At 36.2% G+C, this 23,615-nt stretch overlaps 1 protein-coding gene across 10 annotated transcripts in view; it reads right to left on the minus strand.

Moving 5' to 3' along the window:
- The window catches only part of relch (RAB11 binding and LisH domain, coiled-coil and HEAT repeat containing), a 48,284-nt gene that overhangs the window by 17,317 nt on the left and 7,352 nt on the right, over positions 1 to 23,615 (minus strand). For 5 of the 10 annotated variants that reach the window (XM_056248815.1, XM_056248822.1, XM_056248814.1 and 2 more), the window contains 16 exons: positions 22,079 to 22,168; positions 17,007 to 17,078; positions 16,807 to 16,862; positions 16,562 to 16,675; positions 16,280 to 16,462; positions 14,901 to 14,995; positions 13,135 to 13,425; positions 12,394 to 12,469; positions 10,563 to 10,658; positions 10,276 to 10,299; positions 5,181 to 5,293; positions 4,995 to 5,085; positions 2,322 to 2,393; positions 1,644 to 1,784; positions 1,363 to 1,527; positions 212 to 359 (listed from right to left, as the gene is read on the minus strand). In XM_056248815.1, the coding sequence (XP_056104790.1) occupies positions 212 to 359; positions 1,363 to 1,527; positions 1,644 to 1,784; positions 2,322 to 2,393; positions 4,995 to 5,085; positions 5,181 to 5,293; positions 10,276 to 10,299; positions 10,563 to 10,658; positions 12,394 to 12,469; positions 13,135 to 13,425; positions 14,901 to 14,995; positions 16,280 to 16,462; positions 16,562 to 16,675; positions 16,807 to 16,862; positions 17,007 to 17,078; positions 22,079 to 22,168 (1,827 nt within the window). The remainder of the gene's footprint in view (positions 1 to 211; positions 360 to 1,362; positions 1,528 to 1,643; positions 1,785 to 2,321; positions 2,394 to 4,994; positions 5,086 to 5,180; positions 5,294 to 10,275; positions 10,300 to 10,562; positions 10,659 to 12,393; positions 12,470 to 13,134; positions 13,426 to 14,900; positions 14,996 to 16,279; positions 16,463 to 16,561; positions 16,676 to 16,806; positions 16,863 to 17,006; positions 17,079 to 22,078; positions 22,169 to 23,615) is intronic. The other 5 variants (XM_056248821.1, XM_056248818.1, XM_056248817.1 and 2 more) reach the window with 3 other exon arrangements.

Genomic DNA, 23,615 nt, shown 5'->3' on the forward strand with positions numbered 1-23,615 from the left:
GCATAACTGCGCAAATCATTGTACACGGCCGCAGTGCGTAAATGAAAGAGCACTTTGATAGTGAGCCCAAAACCAGAGAGCAACCTCAACATGGCAGGAACCCTACAGTTACACTGAGTCAGGCGCCAGGTCTGCATCGCTAAACGTGGCCTGACTGAGAATGTTAGCGAAAAAAGCGTGCGTGCACATGTTGACGTTGGCCGACCCTCACCCTCGATAGGAGGCACGTCGCCCTGTAGGTTGGCTCGGCTGGTGAAGGGGGCGTTCTGAAGCAGCACCGCAAACAGAGCCGGGATGAGGGACTGAAGCGCTGACAGATACATATGCAGCTTGTGTTCATCTAGACCATATTCACCCTGCTGGAGAATCAAATATATTCTAAGATTTCATCCTAAAGATTCAAATGTACAATACAATAACGTGTAAGAAAAAAGTTTGGGGTCAGTAAGGTTGTTTGATGTCTTTTATGATCACTATGGCTGATTTTATTGTAAAAACTCTGTAATGTTGTGAAATATTACAATTTAAAATAACTATTGCTATTTTAATATATTTTACAATGTAAAATATTCCTGTGATGTCAAAGTTGAATTTTCAGCATTATTACCCCAGTCTTCAGGGTCACATGATCCTTCAGAAATCATTCTAATATACTGATTTGCTGCTCAAGAAATATTTCTTATTAATATCAATGTTGAAAACAGCTGCTTAGTATTTTTGTGGAAACCATGATACAGTATTTATCTTTTTCAGGATTCTTTGAGGAATAGAAAGTTAAAAAGAACAGCATTTACTTGAAACAGAAACTATTTGTAAGAATCTAAAAGTCTTCCCTGTCACTTTTGATCAATTTAACGTCCTAGCTTACTGACCACCAACTTTTGAATGGTAAAAAAATATATTCTATACAAATTTCATACTAAATATGCAATTCGGAAAAGACTGAAATATAACAGAATGGAAAATTAGACTAGATATTAAATTATAAAATGTTCAGATGAATCCATTCTAAATAATAATAATAATAATAAAAAGATAAATTCCATTTAAAAGAGTCAAATAAAAAAAGATTTAAGTTTAAATATTAATTTTTAAAAAAGTCTCAAAAGTTACAAAGGTAAAGTTAAAATGAATTGAATCTAAATATTCAATTCTACAATTTTATTCTAAAGATTAAAGTACATAGATTCTAATGGTTCCATTCTAAATATTCAATCTTTTTAGAATTTAAAGATTTCATTTAAAAAGATTTTTAAAACATTCAGAACAGGCCAAGTGTAAACATGCTAAACAAACATAATGTGGAACGGCAGTCCTCAAAAGGATGTCATTTTGTGTGTGTCTGTGTGTGCTGGTTTTCACCTTGAGCAGTTTCTCGATGCGCGTGAGGAGGGAGGGCATGAGCTGGGACTGTAAGTTGCCCAGTTCTGTGCACCAGGCAGCGAAGGCAGGAATGAACACTTGGTGGGTGGCACTGACCACCCTCTCTGACGGGTCGCCCAGAGACAACAGCATCAGCTCAAAGCCCTGTTACACAGCCATATACAAAATAAAGCACACATACATAAGAAAATACTAGTTACTTAAAATTACTGTGAAATCTTTCAAAACAAACAATGCTTGAATGCAAAAGCAGCACACACCTGGGAGTATTTGTCTGGATCATCGATGTAGGCCATTATAATAGCTAAACTTTTCACCACGGCTTCTCGGACCATATCTGCTTTATCTTCAGCCAACATTTGCTGAAGCATGGACAGAACCAAGGAGCTTCGGATCTCCTTCTGCGCACACACACACACATATTTGTATTGCCATGCCAGTTCTGAATCCCAGCACAGCATCTTTTTTGTGTACTGCAATGTTTGGTTAAATCATTAAGTGTTTCTACCCATGAGTTAGTGAGTAAACATCAGACACTCCATTATAGACAGGAGAATTCAAAGGCAAAAAAGGCACAACGCCAACAATCAGAGCACAGTTTGAGCCAAATCAGTCTCAATATATTCATAGCACTAAACGGACAGCCAGTGAGCGTTCCAACCGTAACTCTATGTTGTACAGCCACTGTAAACAAGCAGCATTCCTCCATAGCAACACACACATGTGATCAAAGTGAAAATAAATGTAAACAGAGTTTGCACTGTGCTGATATTCGACAGTTTGATTATTTGATAATTATCATTTGATTACATCAACATGCTTTCGCTTGACTACATCTAGAGTTTAGTGATCACTAACTGTGACATTTTTGAAAGGTGGACATGATTAATGTGTCCCAGTTAGACAGCTTTTATATTTAGAGGAACAGAGTCTCTTACGGGTAAATAAGGGGCCAGGGCTCCACATGCTTCCGCCACCAGAAGTCTTCTCTCTGGATACTTGTGGTTGATCTGAGAGAGAGAGAAACACACATGCAACCAAGACATACACAGACAGCGCAAGACACAACACGGCAGCATCAGTTCCAGCTCTGACCGCAGGACTGCATACCCATCCGTACCCTCTGTAAACCACATTAGCTCATATTTTTCTGTGTTAAACTCTGAAATTGTTTCGGTTCTTTCCTGAGCGGAAATAGGTTTCCATGTGGGGAGTTGTATGAATGCACTGTACTTATGAGAGAGTTTACTTAAAACTAACAGTAAACATGTGTAGCAAGCCATGGAATGTTGAAATATTTAAAAATTCTATAAATATTCGATTACTACATTCCCCCCCGACAGAAATCTAACAGCTAAAGTCTTAAAAGACTAAAAGATTCCATTCAAGATTCAAATATAAAATTTCACTAAATACACTAAATCCAAATATTCCATTATAAAGATTCAAATATTCCACTATAAAGATTCAAAGATTCCACTATAAAGATTTTATTCTAAAACCAAGTACTAAAATATAAAATTATTGAAATATTTAAAACTTTTTTTAAACAATAAATATTACATTTAAATATCAAATTACTAAAGTCTTAAAAGACTAAAAGATTCCATTCGATAGATTAATACAGATTTATAAAAGATAAAAAAAGATCATAATCATGTAATTCTAAAGTTTAAATGATTCCATTCTAAAAAGGTTCAAATATTCCATTATAAATATAACATTCAAAACAGATTCAAAGATGCCATTCTAAAAGGGATTCAAAGATTCCATTGTTTGTTTATTACGTTTTTTTTAACACCATGTTACTGTCGCATCGGGGCTATTTACATGGCAAACACAGTCAATATTACAATCCATAAATTTTCAATTATTATATAAATCATTTCAACTTGACATACAAAAAATCTCAAATATTCCATGTAAACATGTTTCTGAATAAAAGCATTTTCTGGCAGTATCATAAAAATGACAGTCCAACAGAATATGTTCAACAGTCAAAGGAACGTGACACGAGAGACATAAAGGAGGAACTTCGCCTCAAAGATTCCATTGTAAAAATATTCTATTATAAAGACTGCATTTTTAAATAGATTCAAAGATTCCATTCTAAAATTATTCAAATAATGTAGTCTAAAAAGATCCATAAACTAAAAGCTAAAAATGCTCAAAATATTTAAGTGCGACATAATTGTCTAAATACGTTTGAGACCACTTTATGCAGTTTAAGGGGACCATATATTAAACTTCTGTAATACTTTTAGTGCTAGTAAAGGATTTTTTTTGCACAAAAATGGGCATAAATTTAGTTGACTGACCCTCTCTGAAATAAACAGTAGCGTATTTTGCCACTGCACCTTCTATATGCAAATGAGATCTGCTAGGATTGGCTAACCTCACATGTGAAAACTATTACCATTGTCCAAACTGTCTTGCATTAGTGTGGCCAAGTTGCTAAAGTGATTAGGTATTAATATGTAAAAGCAACACAAAGTATGCCAACACAATTAATTAGAAAATCCTGCTTGTCTTCCTTAAGGGGATCATGACATGAGAAATCAAATTTGTCTTGAGCTTTTGAGATATAAGAGGCATTTGCACCATAAAAAACATCGCAAGTTTCATAGCTTAGAACGTTCTCCTCATTATAAACAAAGCATTTATTTAATCAAGCTCCAAAAACTGCTCATTGTGATATTGCAGGATCTGTGACGACACACTGGCATATATATTTGCATACGACTACCTCCAGAGCAAGACATCAACAAATAGTTATACATCATCGCACCATAGGCCCCACCCACTGGCATTCAGTCACTTAATGACTGTCATTTGCCTACACTGGATGTAGGGAAAGCAAATAGATTAGAACCCATTATAATGACTGACGCTGTCTACACTGGATACAGTATACAGATGTGTGTTCAGTTTCTGACATACTTCACACACTTGAGTCTGTTGACAACAGGACAAATGGAAGAGGAACGCAAGACGCGTCCAGTTTAAACCGCTTGTTTGCATCTCTGTACAGACTTCAGAAGGATCCCAGTCTTGGAAACATGGTTTATCATAATGGCATCCCGGATCACGTCGGAGGATTATATGTTTGTTCAGTGCATTTTATTTAGTAAACGAGGCAGTGTAATGGAGAGTTCGCAAAGAAACTTCTGTTGAAAATGAAGCAGCTAACTGTATTGAATCTGACAGCAACTACATAACAAACAGTAAGTGAATGATTTCACAATGCTTTGTCTGTAAACGATTTTTATATGGATAAACGATTTTATATGGATAATGTTTTCAAAACACTAACTCGCGTGCAATAGAGAGTGGCCTTAGATACTGTTTCCTATGCAGTCACGTTAGCCAATCATAACAGCGGCCGTTTTCTGATAAGCCTTAAAAGGAGCCGCCACTTAAAACCAGATCATTTTAGACAAGAGGGTCAGAATGAGGGTTAAAAATAATCGTTTTTACACATATTTATTTGATTTATTAACATTATAAGTGAACATAATATGCAACATATTAAATTAATAATTAAAAAAATTATTCCTTTAACAGGTGGGAAGTTATTACGTGATGAGTGTGTATACGAGTTCAGAACTAACCTGTTCCCAGCACTGCGGCAGAAGTTCGGCTTCAACCCGAGTGGGACCCACATGGCGAGCGAATGCGACACACCCGGTCAGAATCATCTGCCTGAAGAGGAACATTACAGCAGAATGTTATCAGACTCGAAACAAAACCGACATTGGTCAGTTTACACATGCGCAGATGCCCAAATGCGCACACACCTTTGCTCATCGTCAGGTCTCTTGATAAGATTAAAGAGGATGTGCAGTAGCTGGTCTCTTTCTTTGGGCTCGGGATGAAGGCAGGCCGTACACAGAATGAGAGGAATCAACTCCTGTGGACACACAAATGAACGTAGGTCAAATAATATGCACTGTAAACGGAAATAAACACATTCATGCACCCACTGAGACACGTCCTAAAGGGCTCGGAGAGGGAACTTCAGCAAGCAGGTATTTGAGGATACAGGGGAAGCTACTCTACTGAAGAAACGCCTTCACCACAAAAGAGAGAGTCTACAAGACACTAAATCACAGCACCAACTAAGGCTGGGCGATACATGTTGGATATTCACCACATTTGCAACGATTTTGTTGGTGATATAATATTAAGAAACACTATGTCTACTGAAATGATTTTTATTAGGTCATTAAGTTTCCTAAAAACTATCATTATACTAGTTTAGGAATCATTCCTTGTCTCATGATTCACAAGTATGAGAATGTTTATTGATTCAAAAAAATGTGCATGCCATTTTTATTATTTTATAGTGCTGTCAAATCGATTCTAAAATAAAAGTTAGTTTATATAATGTATGTATGTATGTATGTATGTATATACAGTATATTATACACACACACACATTATATAAACACAATTTTATTTTAGAATCGATTAATCAGCACTATTATTTTTATTAAATACTTAGTAAAAATAAATATATAAACACGCTTACAAAAATGCATTTACAATACATTTAGTTAAAAAATATATAATATACAAAATAAATATGATTGTATTCCCTTAATTTTTTGTTGGATTTTTTATATTTCCATCTGGATAAAGATATCTAAAAGTTATTTTATAGAGATCACACTCACAAAAAGTACTTTTTAAGCCAAATAAATCTCATACTGAGCAAAGAAAATAATAATAATAATGATAATGTTCCATGGAAACTATGTATATCAGTGCATATAAATGAAATTAACAATATAATTATTCTCTGTGTTCATTAAATGCAAAGCAATTTGGAAAAATGGCTTGATTATTTTTAACTTAATTTGTATAGCTGTATAATGACAGTTTAGATTAAATGAAGATTCTCTAAAAACCTTTTGAACCATTTCAGAGAAAATTAATAAACAGAAATATAATGAATAGTCAAAAGGCTATTTTTCTTTTAAAATGGGCATATATATCGCACAGTCATACTCCTAGCACCAACACCTATCTAAGCGCATGTTGGTGTCATCATGCGTGTATGTGGATGATGTGTACAAGTGTTAGCCATTTAGCCATGTTAACCTATGGTTGTTTACTGTAATAGCAAGACAGTTACAAAAAGGAAACCTCACGAACACAACAGATATCGCATTACAGAACAGGCAGTGTGCCCTTGGAACACGTCTCATGGTCAAAAAGCGGTTACTAGCCCTGTTTTCAACGTTGATCGAAATAGAAACAACAGATTTCACGTGAAGATTCAGCACAGAAGTGTTTATTTTCTCTAGACTTATCTCACCTTGAGACGTGACTGTGGGTAGACCTCAGTCTCAAACGGACACTTTAAAGTGAAAGATAGTTAAGCAAATATGCAGCAAGACTACAGGCTGTTTGACGCCCTGCTTGTTTGTTTCAATAGACCCATTCTGTCACCTGCCAAGAGTTAAAACCATCATTTTAATCGGATGTTATGAAACTAAGGGCTGGTCTGTTGGAGCCGTTTCATGAGTAGTGACTGTGTGAGACTGTGGCATTCTGAGGCAGCCGTGTGCAGCGTCTCCAGCACCTGGAGGAGAGCTTTCAACAGAAGCACATTTATGAAGTATTTTATTTGGCTCCGGCCCAAAGCGAAAGCATGTAAATGTGTGAGTGGAAGCTGTGGAAGAGCTACTGGAAAAACACTTACAGTCAGTACAACAAAAAGCAAGCATTAGGAATGGGAAGCGCTTTGCTATTTCGACCAATAAATAAATGCACACGCAAATTTTGGATTCTAGAGGGTTTTGACACTGAAAAATTAATTTATATGTATTTTCCCTGACTTTTAATTATTTTGAATTTTTTTTAAATAATTGTATATATTGTCATTATATTAGTAAACTAGGTTTTTTAAATTAATAAAATGTTTTTTTTTTAATAATTATATAAACACGCATACATAAAGATTCTAGAGGGTTCCCACACTTTGACCAATGAATTTCCATTAATTTTCCCTGACTTTCCATTCTTTTGTGATTTTTAAAAATAATTTTATATTTTTTTTATCTAATGCAATGACATTTATACATATGGCTGAGGTGTCCAAATACTTTTTGGGTCACTGTTGCTTCAAAAAATGTGAACAATAAATCTGTTCTGAACACAAAAAAAAAAAAAAAAAAACTTAACAAGAACTCGCACGTTTGGATTCCTTGTCATTGTTTCCCATAAAAACTTGTATTTATATATGCAAATCTGCAGCTCTACCATCAACCTGCATCGACTCATTTCTTGAATACAAAGGAAATCAACTGCTACACACCAAGATAATTGCCAGTAAAAAGGTCCAATCCGAAATACACACACATATGAAAACACACACCAGGCATAGTTCTGCAAGAAGAGTTTTGGACTGTTGCAAACACACAATGTAAAGGCTGGTGTACCCGATGTCTTATCTGTTTCACATGGTAATCAATAACTTGAATAGCCTTTAATTCCGAAAGACTTTATCTTTACAATAAAGCTTTTGTAGGTGTACAGATGACCAGAATTATATTGCAAGGCAGGTGTTCCAGCAGCTCCTGATTAGTAATTGTTCTGCACCAGATGAGGGGGAATAACTGAGGGTGTGGGGGAGTGCAAGTGCGCCTGAATTCAAGGAAGAAAGTTATGAAGCCAACAGAATTAACAGGCAAAGCTCAAAGTCCAGTTTAGGCGAGAGCGAGGAGATCTCTGCTCCTCGTGTGGTGTTTGTTTTCACTTGACTTCAGCCTGGAAAGCATCCAATTTGTCTTAAACTGTCATCTGGCATCCGTAAAACAGAACTGCCCTATGCAAATCAGAAGGGCCCGAAGGGGGAAATCCTGTGGAACGGTACACACCTTTGGGTCTGCTCTAAGCAGATGTGAAATGTGTGCATGTCGCCGGTGGGGGTTTTTTTCTCTAAAGTTTAGTCATTTAAACCAAATCAGCTCTGTAACAGGGAGGCAACGAAAACTATTTAAACTCAGACTGAAGTTTTAACCATCAGCTAAAAGGCAGCCATTCTTACTGCAGCCTGAAGCACAGAAAATCTCAGCACAGAAACCTTCCATTGCTTTGGCTGACAAAGTTCATTTGAACTTTGTTTAGTTACTTTGTAGAACGCTATTTAGTTTAGTTACTCACTATTTATAAAACCAATTCAGATTGGATGAGCCGCATTTGACACCGTTGTAAAATATATATTCACACACCTGTGAGAGCAACTGTAAACGGCTAACAGTTGGGCTAATTAATTAATTATATATATATATATATATATATATATATATATATATATATATATATATAAAATCAATTATTATTATTTATATATATATATTTATTTATTTGCAGAAATATTGCATATTTTGATTATTATTAACAATTTTATGGGAACATTTTACAATAGGGTTTCATTTTATTAGTTAGCTCTATTAGTTAATATGAACTAACAGTGAACGATACTTTTACTGCATTTATTATTCTGACTTAATCTCATCATTTACTAATAAACTATTAAAATCAAAATTTGTAAATGTTAACATTAGTTAATGCGCTGTGAACTAACATGAACGCTCCTACATTAACGTGTATGAATGGAAGTCAGTGGAACGAAATGTGAAGTGTGACGGCCACCCTTGTGGCTGTGTGTTACAGTTTTAACACAGTTAAGGGGTTTCAGGAATGACACTTTACATCATAAATAGGAATATAATTTTAAAGTCAGTATGAAATGGAAGTGGCGATAGTTTTTTTTTTTCTATTGTGACAGATATCCGAGTGAAACGGCTTCTTGAACAAGAAAAGGAAAAAAAAGTAGGGAGGGACTTGATTTTGTCCATCGGGAACTGATCGTTGGGTTGTTGTTTGCTATTGCTGTGATGTCATGAGTGACCGGTTGATCCTACCCTCATGCTAAACTAGTAAACACGTCATTCAACATTGTCAACGTTGTCAATTTTGACTTTGACTTCAACTATAGTAAAATCCCAGCAACACGCAGCCTATAGATATATTTTCCACTGAAAAAGGAAATTGAGGCGGGACACATCAAAGGGTTTTTCCCTTTTTCTATTGTCAATAGCTCTTAGTTTACGTCAAACCTTCCAATGGCCCGGAGATTAGCCATCAATAATTTTCTGTTATGTTTTCCTGGAAGAAAGCTGTCAAAGCTGAAAGTAACAATTCTAAAAGTGAAAGTTAATAGGAGTCAATAATAAGCTTGTTCCATGTTCTCTCATCTATGAATTGTTTGTTTTGCCTTAATTATCTTTTTTTTTTTTTTAAATTTAAAATTTTGTTGATATTTATGATAATATTTTGAAAAGCAATGTAGGATACATTATGTTATAAGATATCATAAATATGACAACAAAGGTTCAAATGATTAAAAAAAAAAGTATATACCAGCTTCGGAAAGGTATTATATTGAAAACAAATTTATATGTTATAATTAACTATCTTGAGGCCCCCTTGGAAGTTTTTTGAGGCCCTCTGGTTGAGAACCATTGATTTTAAACAGAAATGCTATTCTCATTACAGATTATTGCTGTGAATTAGCGTTTGTAAATACCTTGTTAAGCCTAAAAAAAAAAAAAAAAAAAAAAAAAAAATACATTTAGAGATTCATCAGTGTAGAAGTTCAATAATAAGCCAATATTATTGCTATATTATAAGCCAATCAATAATAAATCCAAAGCTTCAGTCATCAATAAAATAAAAAAATTATAAAAAGGAAATGCATTTAAGAGTCACTGACAACCAAATAAGCCGATGAAAAGCCAAGCCAACTGAAAGGTCAAATGTCACACGCATGATGAAAGGAGGAGGGCTGATGTGAGAACGTGCCGATGTGTTTCCACTCACCTGACAGAGGTGCACAACCATTCTCTATCGGAGCAGTGAGATGCATGCACAAAAGCAAGAGAAGAAATGAGTGAACAGAACAAAAGAGAAGAGAGGTGGACTGGGTGGGGGAGGCATAGAGGGAGAGAGAGACACACACACATACAATTGCAATGGAAAAATATAAGTTGAGTCAACACTGAATTAAGATTTGAATGAGAGGGAGAAGCCAGCCGCAGTGGACATGGAAGCCGTAGTTGGCTGATGGAAAATAGATGGGGCTGTTGGGTCGAAAGGTCATTGGTTACCTCTCGCTTGGCCAGCAGGACGTTGGGTACGATGTGTGGCAGACAGCGGCCCAGCATGAGCATGACACTCTGCTCACTGTCAGCAATTCGAGACACCTGAGAAACGAGGACATGGGAATTAGACTCAAGAATGTCACCATTTAAAGAGGCAGAGGCATTTCATATAATCACACGTGCCTTAAAATTACTACATAGCTGCAACCCGAGAACCTTTTCTGCTTTTGTATTCTGGACGTAGAAGACACTGTGAACTCTGTGACCTCTCAAATGTGCCTATTAATGCATTCCTGGTGATTTCGAAAGCAAAGACAACTGAACCGCTCCCCAGTGCACTTCTTTCTGTGCTAATGACCGATCATAATAGTTTACTGGAAGAGTTCACTCAAAAATGACTATTGTCTTCATTTCCTTACCAAATGAGAGTAAAAATCAGCGTTGGCGCATATATGAAAAGTATATGAAACTGTGTCAAGGGCCAGTAACATTTTTATGTATTCTAACAATGCATGAACGTAAACAAAAGTGAAGGACGCTCTGGACAGTTGATGGGCCAGCGCTGCATCATCACGAAAGTTTATTGACAATTTAAATATTCAAGCACAAGAAGAAGTGAAAGGGAGCTCATTTCGTTATTCGTTTTTTGTTATAGTTTTGAGCGCACACATACGACACGCACCCAGAAAGCGCCGTCTCAGACAGCACAAATAGTACACTGAGCTCTCTCACGTCTTCTTGAAGTTAACAAATTTGTGAAAAAAATAATAATAGCAAGTATCCTAGTAAACATAGTCTGTTTTGTTTTAAGTGAACGTAAGCAGTTGAGAAAGTAAACGCATTTGTATAGTATCAGTATATTAGATGTGTGCATTCGCTCTTAAAGTGACAGCAACCTAATATTTCATGCGGATGTCTGTTTTTTCAATCAAAAAACAAAGGACAAAAAAAAAAGAAAATCCCTCAATGCTCATGACTGAATAACTTTTGTAACTTTAATAAGTATGTTTAATTTATACAGTGTTTTATAAATTTATAAGAATATGCAGTGTTATTTTACATTTTTACTTGCTTATTTTATTACATTTTGGCAGGTGTAGCAAAAAGTTAGTTTTAGGCCCTGTTTTTTTAGGGCTGTTGAATGCTTGATTCTGATTGGTTGATGAACGTTCAAAGGTGTACAATTATTTTTTAGAAAAGGCAGAGCTAAAGTATTTCCAGGCAGGTTTTGACCGTATTAGTTCCATATTACTGCACCAATTTGAAATTTTCAGCTAATATTTACATGTTATTTAATTTCAGCTCAATTTGAATTACTGAAAATGATTTTTAATAGTTTTAATTAACACTAACAACACTGAATCAAATCACTTTGATTCATGAACAAATCATTCAGACTTGGTTTTGCGAGTTGGTTCAATGGAAAATTTTTTAAAGATTTGACTTTCAAAAGTTAAAAATTATGACTTTTGAAAATTGAAAGAATGACTCGTTCATGAAATTAAACTTCATGGACAGAGTTGGACAGATCTCAGGATTTTCAGTGAACTATTTATATTTGGTCTGTTCATCACACAAAGCTTTAGAGGACTTATAGAGGACTTATCTATATATGATATAGAGCTTTTTAAAAGCAGCACGCCCTATTCACTGTAACTGGACTGAAAAGTACAGCCAATTCAAATGTTCCAGTGAAGAAAAAAAAATCATACTGGTTTGAAACAATATGAGGGTAAGTAAATAATGACAAACTTCACATTTTTAGGTGAACTATGCCTTTAAGTGTCTCTACATGTGCTTGTGCATTTGTACCTGTATGCTACCTGATCCCACTCACCTCTGAGCCCAGCCTACTGTCAGCAGACATTCGACAGAAGGACAAAAGTGCTTGGTGGAAGACCGGAGACAGATTTCTGCACAAGCAAACAAAACATGATTTAACAAGCCACCTCCACCTCCGGTTACCAATAACTCCACATATTAGCCCAGCTTTCCACAGCACAGAGCAAAACGCTGATATAGGAACAGTCAAAACAAGGAGAGCATAATTTGTCTGAATCAGCCTCATGGGGTAAAAGTCCATCCGGAGCAGATGTGCAAAATGATGATGAATGGAATATATGGTGCCAGTTAACACTGCAGTAAAAGCCGGGTGAGGACTGCAAAGGTGCTCAATGCAGTGCTGCCATCTAGTGGCCTTGTTCCAAAACCTAGTAAACTGCCTCATTGTCTACTGTCCACAGTGACAAAAGCTACCTACTAAGACAGCATCCAAACTGAATAAGTTACTGACTGTTAAGTAACTGACATGAAATGCTTTTTGTAGAGCTGCTTAATATTTTTGTGGAAGAACTTAGCATTATGACCGCAAGTTTTCTGCACAATGTTTGGAAAAGCTAAGTGTGGCTGTGATGCCAAAAAATGTGGCCTACTGTAGGTAGGAAGCTCACTAGGTTTTGTAACAGATCTCACTTCTAATAAAATTTAGTTGTAACTTGTTTGAGTACTTTCTTTATTTGCCCTTGTGCGTCTCATTTTAGCAGTCATAGGGCAGTCCACAAGGAAGTGCAAGTCTCACCTGTTGGGCTGGTCAAATAGCACAGCGGTTTTACTCTGAGACTTTAGTTTGCTGTGAGGTTGTGTAGCAGTAGTGATGCTTTCAGTGCAGTCAGTAGTAGTAGTTGTAGTGGTTGAGGTCTTTGTAGCGTTGACATCTAGGGGGCTGTCTGTTTCTGTGACCCCTCGTATGTCCAAATACTGTCCATTGTCTAGGGGGGGTTTATCACATAGAGGGTCTTGTTTGGACGGAGTCGACTTCACTACAGTCGTGGTTTCTGATGAAACGTTCCTCTGAAGCGCCTGGATATCACTGCACATACACACACACAAACAAATGCATTTATTAGAAATAGCGATGTGCAAACCTTATGCAAAATGCACTAAAATATAGGAGTGAATAGAGTGTTGTGGCAAACAGACAACAGGACAGGAGAGACTGAGAAGACAAAATATGGAGTGGAGGCAAATCTAGTTAGAAGAGATGTGTAAAGCTCATCTCTTGCTAGGAAACGTAAATGCCAGGCTGAAAAATGTCAGAGACCCAAAGGTCAGATGACGAGAGTTTATTGAGCCGGAGGGGGAGGGGGGTACTTTCTACAGCAGAACATTGGGATACTGGACTCATTTATTTTTTATATTTAATTATACATTCAAAAGTTCAGGGTAAGTTTTTCCCTTTGAAAGAGTTTTTATTTTATTTTTTTATTCAGCAAGGATGCATTAAATTGATCAACAGGCATAGTAAAGACATTTATAATACAATAAAATTCTATTACAAATAAATGCTGTTTTTTTAACTTTCTATTCATCAAAGAATTAAAAAAAATATGTGTCAGTTTCCGCAAAAATATTACGCAGCACAACGTTACCAACTGTGATATTTTTGTTTTTCTTGAGCACCAAATCAGCATATTAAAATGATTTCTAAATGCTCATGTGACAGTAAAAACTAAGGAGCTGCTGAGATTTCAGCTTTGCCATACATTTAAAATATAATAAAACAGTTACTATAAATTGTAATAACATTTAACAATATTACTGAATCAAATAAATGCAACCTTGCTGAGACTTCTTTCAAAAACATTTAACAATCTTACTTAAACTACACTACTGTTCAAAAGTTTAGGGTATGTGGTTAATTTTGTATTAAATTTCAAATAATAAAACAATAAAATAAGGTTACACTTTATTTTAAGGTGTCTTTGTTACACAGTATTTATGCAAGTACCGAGTAATATTAAGTAACTACATGTACTTGCTCTAGGGTTAGGGTTTGGTTTAGGGTTTGTTGCATGTAATTATGCATCATTTATAGTTATTACTAAAGTAATAACCGCCTACTCTCCGCATGTAACGTGTAACAATGACACTGTAAAATAAAGTGTTACCTAAAATAATATTATACATTTAATAATAACATTCATATGATTTGACAATTAAAATATTAAGTTTTAAAAACAAATATGGTATTAGAGCATATTATTTACATATAATCATATTATTATATGGTTAATGGGACGTGCTAGTTTAGCAGAATAACTGATTAACATGAAATCATTAGGAATGCATGCATGACAGTGAAAAACCACATCTTAGTAATTTTCCACAAAGAAATATGATTTTTGTAAACATCAGCTGACGAGATAAGAGCCTGTGCCGAGAGCAGTTAATAATTATGACTATAATCGCAGGTTGCTGCTCTGAGCTCTGATTATATGGGCTCATGCTGGCTTTAGACAGTTTCTGATTGAATTGGTCCCTCAGGCAGCAGGCGATGACACTTACCTCTGGAGCTTCTTAATCTGTTCAGCCAGGCTGTGTTTCTCAGTGTTCAGCAGGCTGATCTGATATTCCAGCTCCTGAACCACTTCCTGCTGCTGCTGTGGATGACAACCAAATGACATAGAAGTTAGCATATTTTACACCAGTGAAACCCAATACTACTTTAAATCACACTTCAGACAATAGAGCAGCATGTTTAACCACAAATCCCTTTTGAATAGATATTTGACATGGGATTACTGATTATGTAAGTGTCATGTAAATGTAACCTGATTGCCTTAATCCAATTAAGTCAATACTCGAGGGCCCAGTTGTTCAAAAAGTTTAATCTGGATCAGAATGGTCTGGATTTGGAAATCCTAGGTTTTGCGATCCAGGATCAGGTAACCCATCTTACTTTTGTGCTAGTTTTTCAAAGCAAAACTAGATTGGATCACCCGGATTCAGATACACACTTTTTCAGATTACCAGTGCTCTAAATGGGATCACATCAGAATGTAGGCAGCTAGAACCAGAACAACAGGTAGAAGAGTCAATGTGGGGTCATTTTAAGTGTTTTTATTTGAAGAGAAAGGAAACAGCAGAATTAAATTATGCAAACATCACCTTTCATTCTCAAATGACTTTAAACAGTCAGACCCCAACGGAGCCCATTTGTGAGAGAACACAAAAGCATTGAAAGATAATTGTTCCTCCCATATGAGGAGCTCCGCAGCTCCTCATATGACCCTCAACAAATAAATAAAATCAAACAAATATAAAGGGATGCGATATTTAGAAATTACTTTTGACTGGTTCATCTCTGATGATTGTGCCATTGCAATTAATATACAGTGTTAAATTTTTAAAGTTAAATATATTAATTTTGTTTGATATTGGCAGATGTTTGAGTCATTAAGGAAACGAAATATTTTACGTAATAGGTAGCCTAATGAGTACTTTATCTACTTTTCACTGTAGTGGTTAAACAAAAATCAAAATGAGTGTAAAAAATGTATAAATATGTATACTACATGATTGTAACATTGTATAATTTGACCAATTTTAAAGTTTCATTACATATTGATCAAAGTTGTCCTAACATACTGATGGTTTGATGCAGATCAAAACCTATAATGGATTACGTGATCTAATCCGATTTCAGAATACTTTTTTCTTCTGAACAAACCATTTTCAAGGGATTTGATCCAATCCAACAGCCGAAATACTTTTGAACAACTGGGCCCAGTTTCTATAAATCTGATTAAGATAGCTAGTATATGTCATTAATCAGAATTTTATTTCAGAATAAAGGCTTAACCAGAATATGCACCTTAATTGGAAATTGTTCATGTAAACATCAGACTGCAATACCAACATTTCAAGTTCCTATACATAAATACCTTAGTTTGCAGCACAGGTTCCTGGGTAAAATAGTCTCCAGGTAAGTCACTTGGGTCCACACTGACCGCCACATCCACGGTATTCATATTCAACGGCAGGCTGTTCCCACAGTTCCTGTAGACATGCAGCAGGTCTGGAGGTTTGGGAATGTTTAGACCCACATCATCCCACAACTCAAAATCCTGCAGAAATGAAATATCATGAATAACAGGAAGTATTAAAATAGTCGAAAGAATAAACAATCCTATAAAAATGTCTCAAAAAGATGTTTAAAGGCTTACCTGATCATCATTTTCATCTGAGAATGTGATGGACGTTAACTTGTATTCATTTTTCAATAAATATTCATTAACTAAAAAATTTAAGGCTCTCTTTTCAAGAGGGCGAATAGGTTCCTGAAAAGAAAAAGAAAAAAGTTAATTCAATGTGATTCAAACTAGGCCAGTTGTTCATAATGAGCTTATTAGAGAAATCTACTATGTTTAGATTTATAATACCATTATTACAAAAAGAAAATGAAGGCAACCTGAATTTCAGGACTGGATTTGTAGTTTTTTCTCTCTTGAGAGGGAATCTCGCATTCTACAGAGAAGAAAGAAACAGAGAGAAAGAGAAACGAGTGAGCTGGAATTTGATTTATGGTGGACATAACAAACTGCCTTTAGGAATGAGAGCAGCTCCTATAGCAGAAAGGACTGAAGAGTGTAAAAGTTGAAAGTACGCCACCTGCAGCCTGAGTCAAGTTGGCACGAAGAGCCTGAATGGTCTCCTTGGCTTTCCGCAGTTCAAACTCCAGAACTGGACCAGGGGGAAGTGGGTCACACACAAACAGGCATCCAACCAAGAGAAGGGAACAAAGAAACAAAACAAAAGGGGGAAAAAAGAACAAAGGATGGCCATGAAAAAACAAAAACAAAAAAAGAAATAAAAGAAAAAACGACAACTTTTATAAGAAGCTGAGGCAGAACCAAAACAGGGACATGCACACTATGGATCTAATGAACACATGCAGCAGAGGTTGCTGAAGGAGCTGCCAGATAATGAAAATATTCACACATTTATTTATTTCCCTTCAGGTTTTATTTTGTTAGAAAATTTCACTAGCTGCTGTCTGACCAGGGATTTAGAGCAAAGCAAAGTCTATGGGCCTGTTTACACCTGGTATTAGGAAGCATTTTGGTCGATTGGATCACAAATGATGACGACGCAAAACACAGGTGTAAACAGGGTCTAAAACGTTTTGAGCTTGTCCACTTTCAACCACTTCCAGAGGTAGTCCAAAACGCATTTGATTTCTTTCGTAGCGTAAACGCTCATGTGGTCGAATGCGTTCGGACAGCGACAAAAGACCGTCTACTCTTCGCCTACTGACCTAACATGTAAACATTATGTGAAGCGTGCTAGCCAGACGGGATTTAAACTGTCGGCTGAAGACCCAAGTTTGGCTTGAAGACGAAAAACGTACCAACCACAATGTTCTTTCACCATTCCTGATTACTAACACACACTCACTGCATTAGGCGTGGTTAACTTGTTTTTATCAAAGCAGAATCGAAAACTTACGGTATGCTCTCTGGTTGCATTCATATGTAGATTGTGCAAGCTTATTTCGTCCATTTGATCGAAAGATCTGAAAAAGCCCATACATTTACCCATACCCACCCAGAGATCCTTCCCTCAGAGAAATCAGGACAGAAGTGGTTGAAAAAGTGGACAAAAGAGACAGATTAAAACACCAGGTGTAAACAGGAATGTGTCCCTCATCTACTTGTGATCAGATCGACCAAATCAGATCTTAATACATGCTGTAAACAGGGCTTATTTGTTCGTTTAAAATGAAAGGTAAAAAAAAAAAAAAAAAAAATCCATTGGCAAATTCCTTTTGACTTTTACAACTGAAGTGTGTAATTTCTGTTGCACTAGCTTCATCAGACAGAATTGCTAAAAATATGGTCCTGTCCCAAATAGTACATTTAAAGTGCACTTGCCATATAGTGGCATTTGCTTGCATGTAATGATTAAAGCTCACATACTACACATACTAAAGCTTGTACTACAACAATAAGAATAGTTTGTTACATTTATATAGCGCTTTTCTCTGTACTCAAAGCGCTTTACTTATGGAAGGGAGGAATCACCTCAACCACAACCAAGGTGGAGCATCCACTGGATGATGCGACGGCAGCCATATTGCGCCAGAACGCCCACCACACACACCAGCTTATTGGTGGAGAGGAGACAGAGTGATGAAGCCAATCAGTATATATTGAGATGATTTAGGAGGCCATGATGAGGGACAGAGGCCAATGGGCAAATTTGGCCAGGATGCCAGGGTTACACCCCAACTCTTTTTTTTTTTTTTTAGGACTACAAAGTGTAAACTGTACCATGTAGTGATTGTACCACCAAACTAATGATTGAAACAGGTAGACCACAATGTTGCCACCACAGAGACACAGTGATCACACTTTTGAATGTCTTACTGAACAGCTGTCTCTGCAAATAAGAGACAGCGTTTGGTCACACTTTATATTAGGTGTCTTTAACTACTACAATGTACTTTTTGTGTCCATGTTGTATTGCAAAACACTTTTGTTGCTATTGAGATGGTATACGGATAAGGTTAGGGAGAGGTTTGGTGGTATGGGTAGGTTTAAGGATAGGTTAAGGTGTAAGGGAAGGGCCAACTAGTGTGATTATACAGGTGAAACCTGAAAAATTAATATCATGCAAAAGTTAATTTATTTCAGTAATTCAACTTAAAAGGTGAATATATTATATAGACCCATTACATGCAAAGTGAGATATTTCAAGCCTTTATTTGTTATAATTTTGATGATTATGGCTTACAGCTTATGAAAACCCCAAATTTAAAATGAGAATATTGTGCAAGGGTTTTAATAGCTGTAAGCCATAGTCATCATTTAAGTTGAATTACTGAAATACATTTTGCACGATATTCAAATTTTTCGAGTTTCACCTGTAGATGTAATCACATGCAGGTTTGTTTAAAATAGAAGTACAATGTAAAAACATGTAAGTACAGAATAAGTGTGTATCAAAGTGTGTATTAAATGATTAATTTAAATGTTAGTACAATATTTAAAGACACTTAATATAAAATGGGACCCACTATTTTAACAGAAATTTTTTTACACACTTCAGTTTAAATAGAACTAATTGGTCTAAGGAGAAAGCTTTCAAAAATAAATGATGCTTTCCTTATGAAAACAGGCTAAAGAAATCCTTGCACCTCATAGGATTCTGTATGAATGTTTATTTTAACAGATCAAAAATCCAACCCTATACAGATGTAAATCGTAAACACACAAAAATCTAAATCCATCTGCTGTTTACATTTGATCTTTGTTGTAAAACAGAGTACTCCGTTTGGAAAGGGATTTACTAGTGTATGCAAAACCCCACAGCAATCCTGCTACTGTGGACCTGCTAGGCGAGTTCTAACGGAGGCTGTGTCGCATTCCGCTCCCTAGTTCCCTAAAACAGGAATCAGTATATTGTGAAGACGAAATATGGGATTAGCAAGAGCCTTGATCCAGTAACAATTGGGACACTGATGACTCAATAACCTGTGACAAGATTACAACATCGTGCATTAAAACTGCTGTACACTGCTGTATAACATACAATGAACGATGTTCTTCTGGTACCACAGGGCAACATTTCTAGAATCAGCTGATTCTGACTGATTTTTATGATGCATTCTGGGACTTTCTAAAGAGCGATTATTTCAGTGTACTGGAAAGATTGTGATCATGAGACAGCCCAAGGAATCTTTGGGCAGTGTACTGAACTAGGGAACGGATTGAGACACACCCGGAGACACTTGGAAACAGAAGCATGGAGAGCACAGGACAATTTGCATGACTGTGTGCAGATGATCAGCAGGTGCGACTTCCACAAGCTCTGCTCCCTAATAGGCTTTCTAGAACACCATCTACCTGAACAAGGCCTAAAAAGAAAGGAGGAACGAAAAAAGATGGAAGAAGAATAGACAAACAAGTAAGAAAAGAGAGGGAGGAAAAGCTAAGAAAAAGCAGAGCTCAAAGGCACTTACGCTGCTGATCATCAGAGCACAGGATGCAAGTTTAACAAATGGAAAATAATGGAAAAACAAGCAAAAAAAGAAGTGGCAAAGGTGTGCTTGCCTGGATGGTTTGTGGTCCAGTATTGGAAAGAGAAATACTGGAATAGAGACCCATCAGACAACCAATAAACCCCAGGTCAGACAGCCACGGCTGTGCTCATCGCCGAAGGGGTCAAGATTTTGAAGGAGATGCCCAATTTGAGGTACAAAAGTGACAATTTGTACAAAGCAATCTTATTCTGCTGCACGGTTCCTTAGGCTTTCTACTTACCCATAATTATAATTGAATAAAATCGCATTCATAATAAGCGCATACAACCTTTGAATGTCATTTTATCGTAAAATTGCTGGATTTAGTATACGGACATACAACTAAAATCAATTAAATATATTTCTATTTTTATTTGTTTTATTATTTATTTAATAGACCAATGTGAAATCACATATTCACAAACAATGTATTATTCAAAACAAATGTATTATTCAATATTTAACTACTCCATTAAAAAATATAATTTTATGAAACATAAAATAAAAACGTATTAATTTAACAAATAAAAATAGAGCCCTGTAGACCTTAACATTATCAGAAAGAGTTAACATTTTAAAAAGACCACAAAATACATTGCTGGATACTAGCAACCCTGATACTTTGTATACAATTAATTGACTTCACTATTTAACCAGTAGTCAACAAATATCTGCATACAACTCTATACTATATTAATTTTCACAGGAATTAATAGTAACAAAACATTTCCAGCTGGAAGTTTTTTTTATATCTGCCAAGATAATGTAGGAATCTGAAGCGTGGGAGGGATTCAAGCTAATGCAGGAAAAAGCTAAAGGAACAGTATGGCAACCTAGTCAAGCAAGTATTAAAACAGGGAAATGACAGGAGAGGAAACTTGAGAGTCAGAAAACCTTTTGCTTGGAAAGAAATTGGAAAGCAAGATAGTCATTGTCATTACAGCCCAATTAGAAAGAAAAGTTTAGCGTTCATGGCTATTCGTTAACCCTCCTACTCGTCTATGGAAACCGCTCATCTAGGAGACCGCTGATGAAAGCGCTCAGTGAACCTTACTGTTTGTCCCATGTGAATTCACATCAATCATGAATGCCAAGAATCTTGTGTCATATACGGTAACACTGACCAAATCGCCTCTCGTAAAAGAGCTTTACAGAAGCCACTGAACCACTAATAGTTTCCAGAAAAATGGCCAGTGAAGCCAATTCCTTCTCATTTTGCCCCCAAAAAAGGCCATATAATGGCCAACTGCTGAATTGTGTTTTGGGAAATTCAGGGCATTGGGAAATAGACAATTTGGCTACTGTCAATTGTGGTCTAATATGTCGATCAGTGCATGCAAAATGTTTCAAATTAAATTGACTAAAGATTTCCAGTTTTAAAAGTATTGTGTGACAGTTGGAATTCAAGAACACTTGGCCAGTCACTGTAAAAAAAAATTCAAACGTATGCCTGTCTGAACAAAGCTGGGAATCGAACCCACAACCTTGTACACTCGACCAGTACAACAGGAATATGGCCCCCTCCAAAAAATAAAAAAATATAGCCTATATTTTTCCAGTCTGAAAGAAGCTTAAGTAACTAAGTATCTGCATTGGTTAAGGTGCACAAGCAATAACAACCACTTTCTCATAACCGCTGTTATTTTCATATTATCCTTACCTGCCACTCTTTCGTCCAACTCCCTGTTCCCATCATCTGAATAACGTGCGAAATCCAAGGAGTCCAACGTACTGATGCTGCCAGCTCGATCTGGAAACAAACAAACACAGAATGCATGTTAAATTCAGTGGCTCCCACCCAACTAAAGGGTTTCATCTTCTACCCACAACAAAACACACCCTTATTAGACAGAACACTAAACTATCATTTACAGAAAGTAAAGGGGTTACATTTTGATTCGTTTCAGCAAACTTAAGCAGTCAGCAGTTATAGAGAATAGGCTATATGTAGGCCAAAACTTTTCAGGCTCTGTCTGTCAGCACTGCTGGGAGGGAAGATACAAAAGTACTGCCAATGTCAAGCCCCCACGTGGACTCCTCTATTTGTGCATGTCACTGATTGTAGTGTGTTGTGTACACTGGCATGGTAACATATTATTCTGAAGCAAACCACATTTATTTATTTTGCAATTTTAGATGAATAAAGAGCATATTATAACGGCGTTCAGTTACTGAACTATTTGTATTACAGATTCCACATCCATAATATTTGCTTATTTTTAAAAGGGCCATTTCATAAAAAATAAAAAAAAATTCTTGAACTTTTGAAAGGAGCCAAAATTTGAATTTGAAGTTGTGTGTAATCACGAAAACATACTTTCACTTTCAGAAATCAAAACGTCCTCCAGTACAAAAAGAAAGCTTATGAAAATGTGTTCCAAAATTTGACAACTCATTAAGACGTCATTATCCACAGTTACACATCAGCAACATCTCTTTTGGGTTCATGAACAGCTTTTTTCGTCACATTGAGGTACATTCTACAACCCTATTTTCAGAAAAGTTGGAACATTTTATCAAATGCAATAAAATCAAGAATCTGTGATTTCTTAATTCTCTTTAACTTTTATATAGCTGACAAAAGTACAAAGATTTTCAATGTTTTCACTGACCAACTTAAATGTATTTTTTTGATGGCTGCAACACACTCCAAAAAAATTGGGACAGAGGCATGTTTACTACGGTGTCACGTTACCTTTCCTTTTATTTACACTTTTGAATCATTTGGGAATTGAGGATACTAACTGTTGGCAGTTTTGCACAATCTCGCCTGATACAAGACAGCAGCTCAACAGTCTGTGGTCATTGTTGTCGGATTCTCCTTTTCATGATGTGCCATACATTTTCAATAAGAGACAGGATTGCAGGCAGGTCTTTGGATTGCATCCCTTTTCCAGTGTAGTGTCTAAGAAACCACTCAGTTTTAGGACGTGCAGAATGAGGCCTGGCATTGTCCTGCTTCCTAGAAAAGATGTCATCCTAATGGCAGTATAAGTGTAAAGTGAAAGTGACGTGACACCAATTATGGTGTCCCATACTTGGAATTTGTGCTCTGCATTTCACCCATCCAAGTGCACACACACAGCAGTGAGTATTGAATACACACCAGAACAATGGGCAACCATGTTTTGCTGCGGCGCCCGTGGAGCGATTGGGGGTTAGGTGCCTTGCTCAAGGGCACCTCATTTGTGGGTAAA

Source organism: Rhinichthys klamathensis, unplaced genomic scaffold (assembly GCF_029890125.1).
Source record: "Rhinichthys klamathensis goyatoka isolate OS25496 unplaced genomic scaffold, OSU_Roscu_1.1 h1tg000059l_1, whole genome shotgun sequence".
In the NCBI taxonomy this organism is placed as follows: Eukaryota; Metazoa; Chordata; class Actinopteri; order Cypriniformes; family Leuciscidae; genus Rhinichthys; species Rhinichthys klamathensis.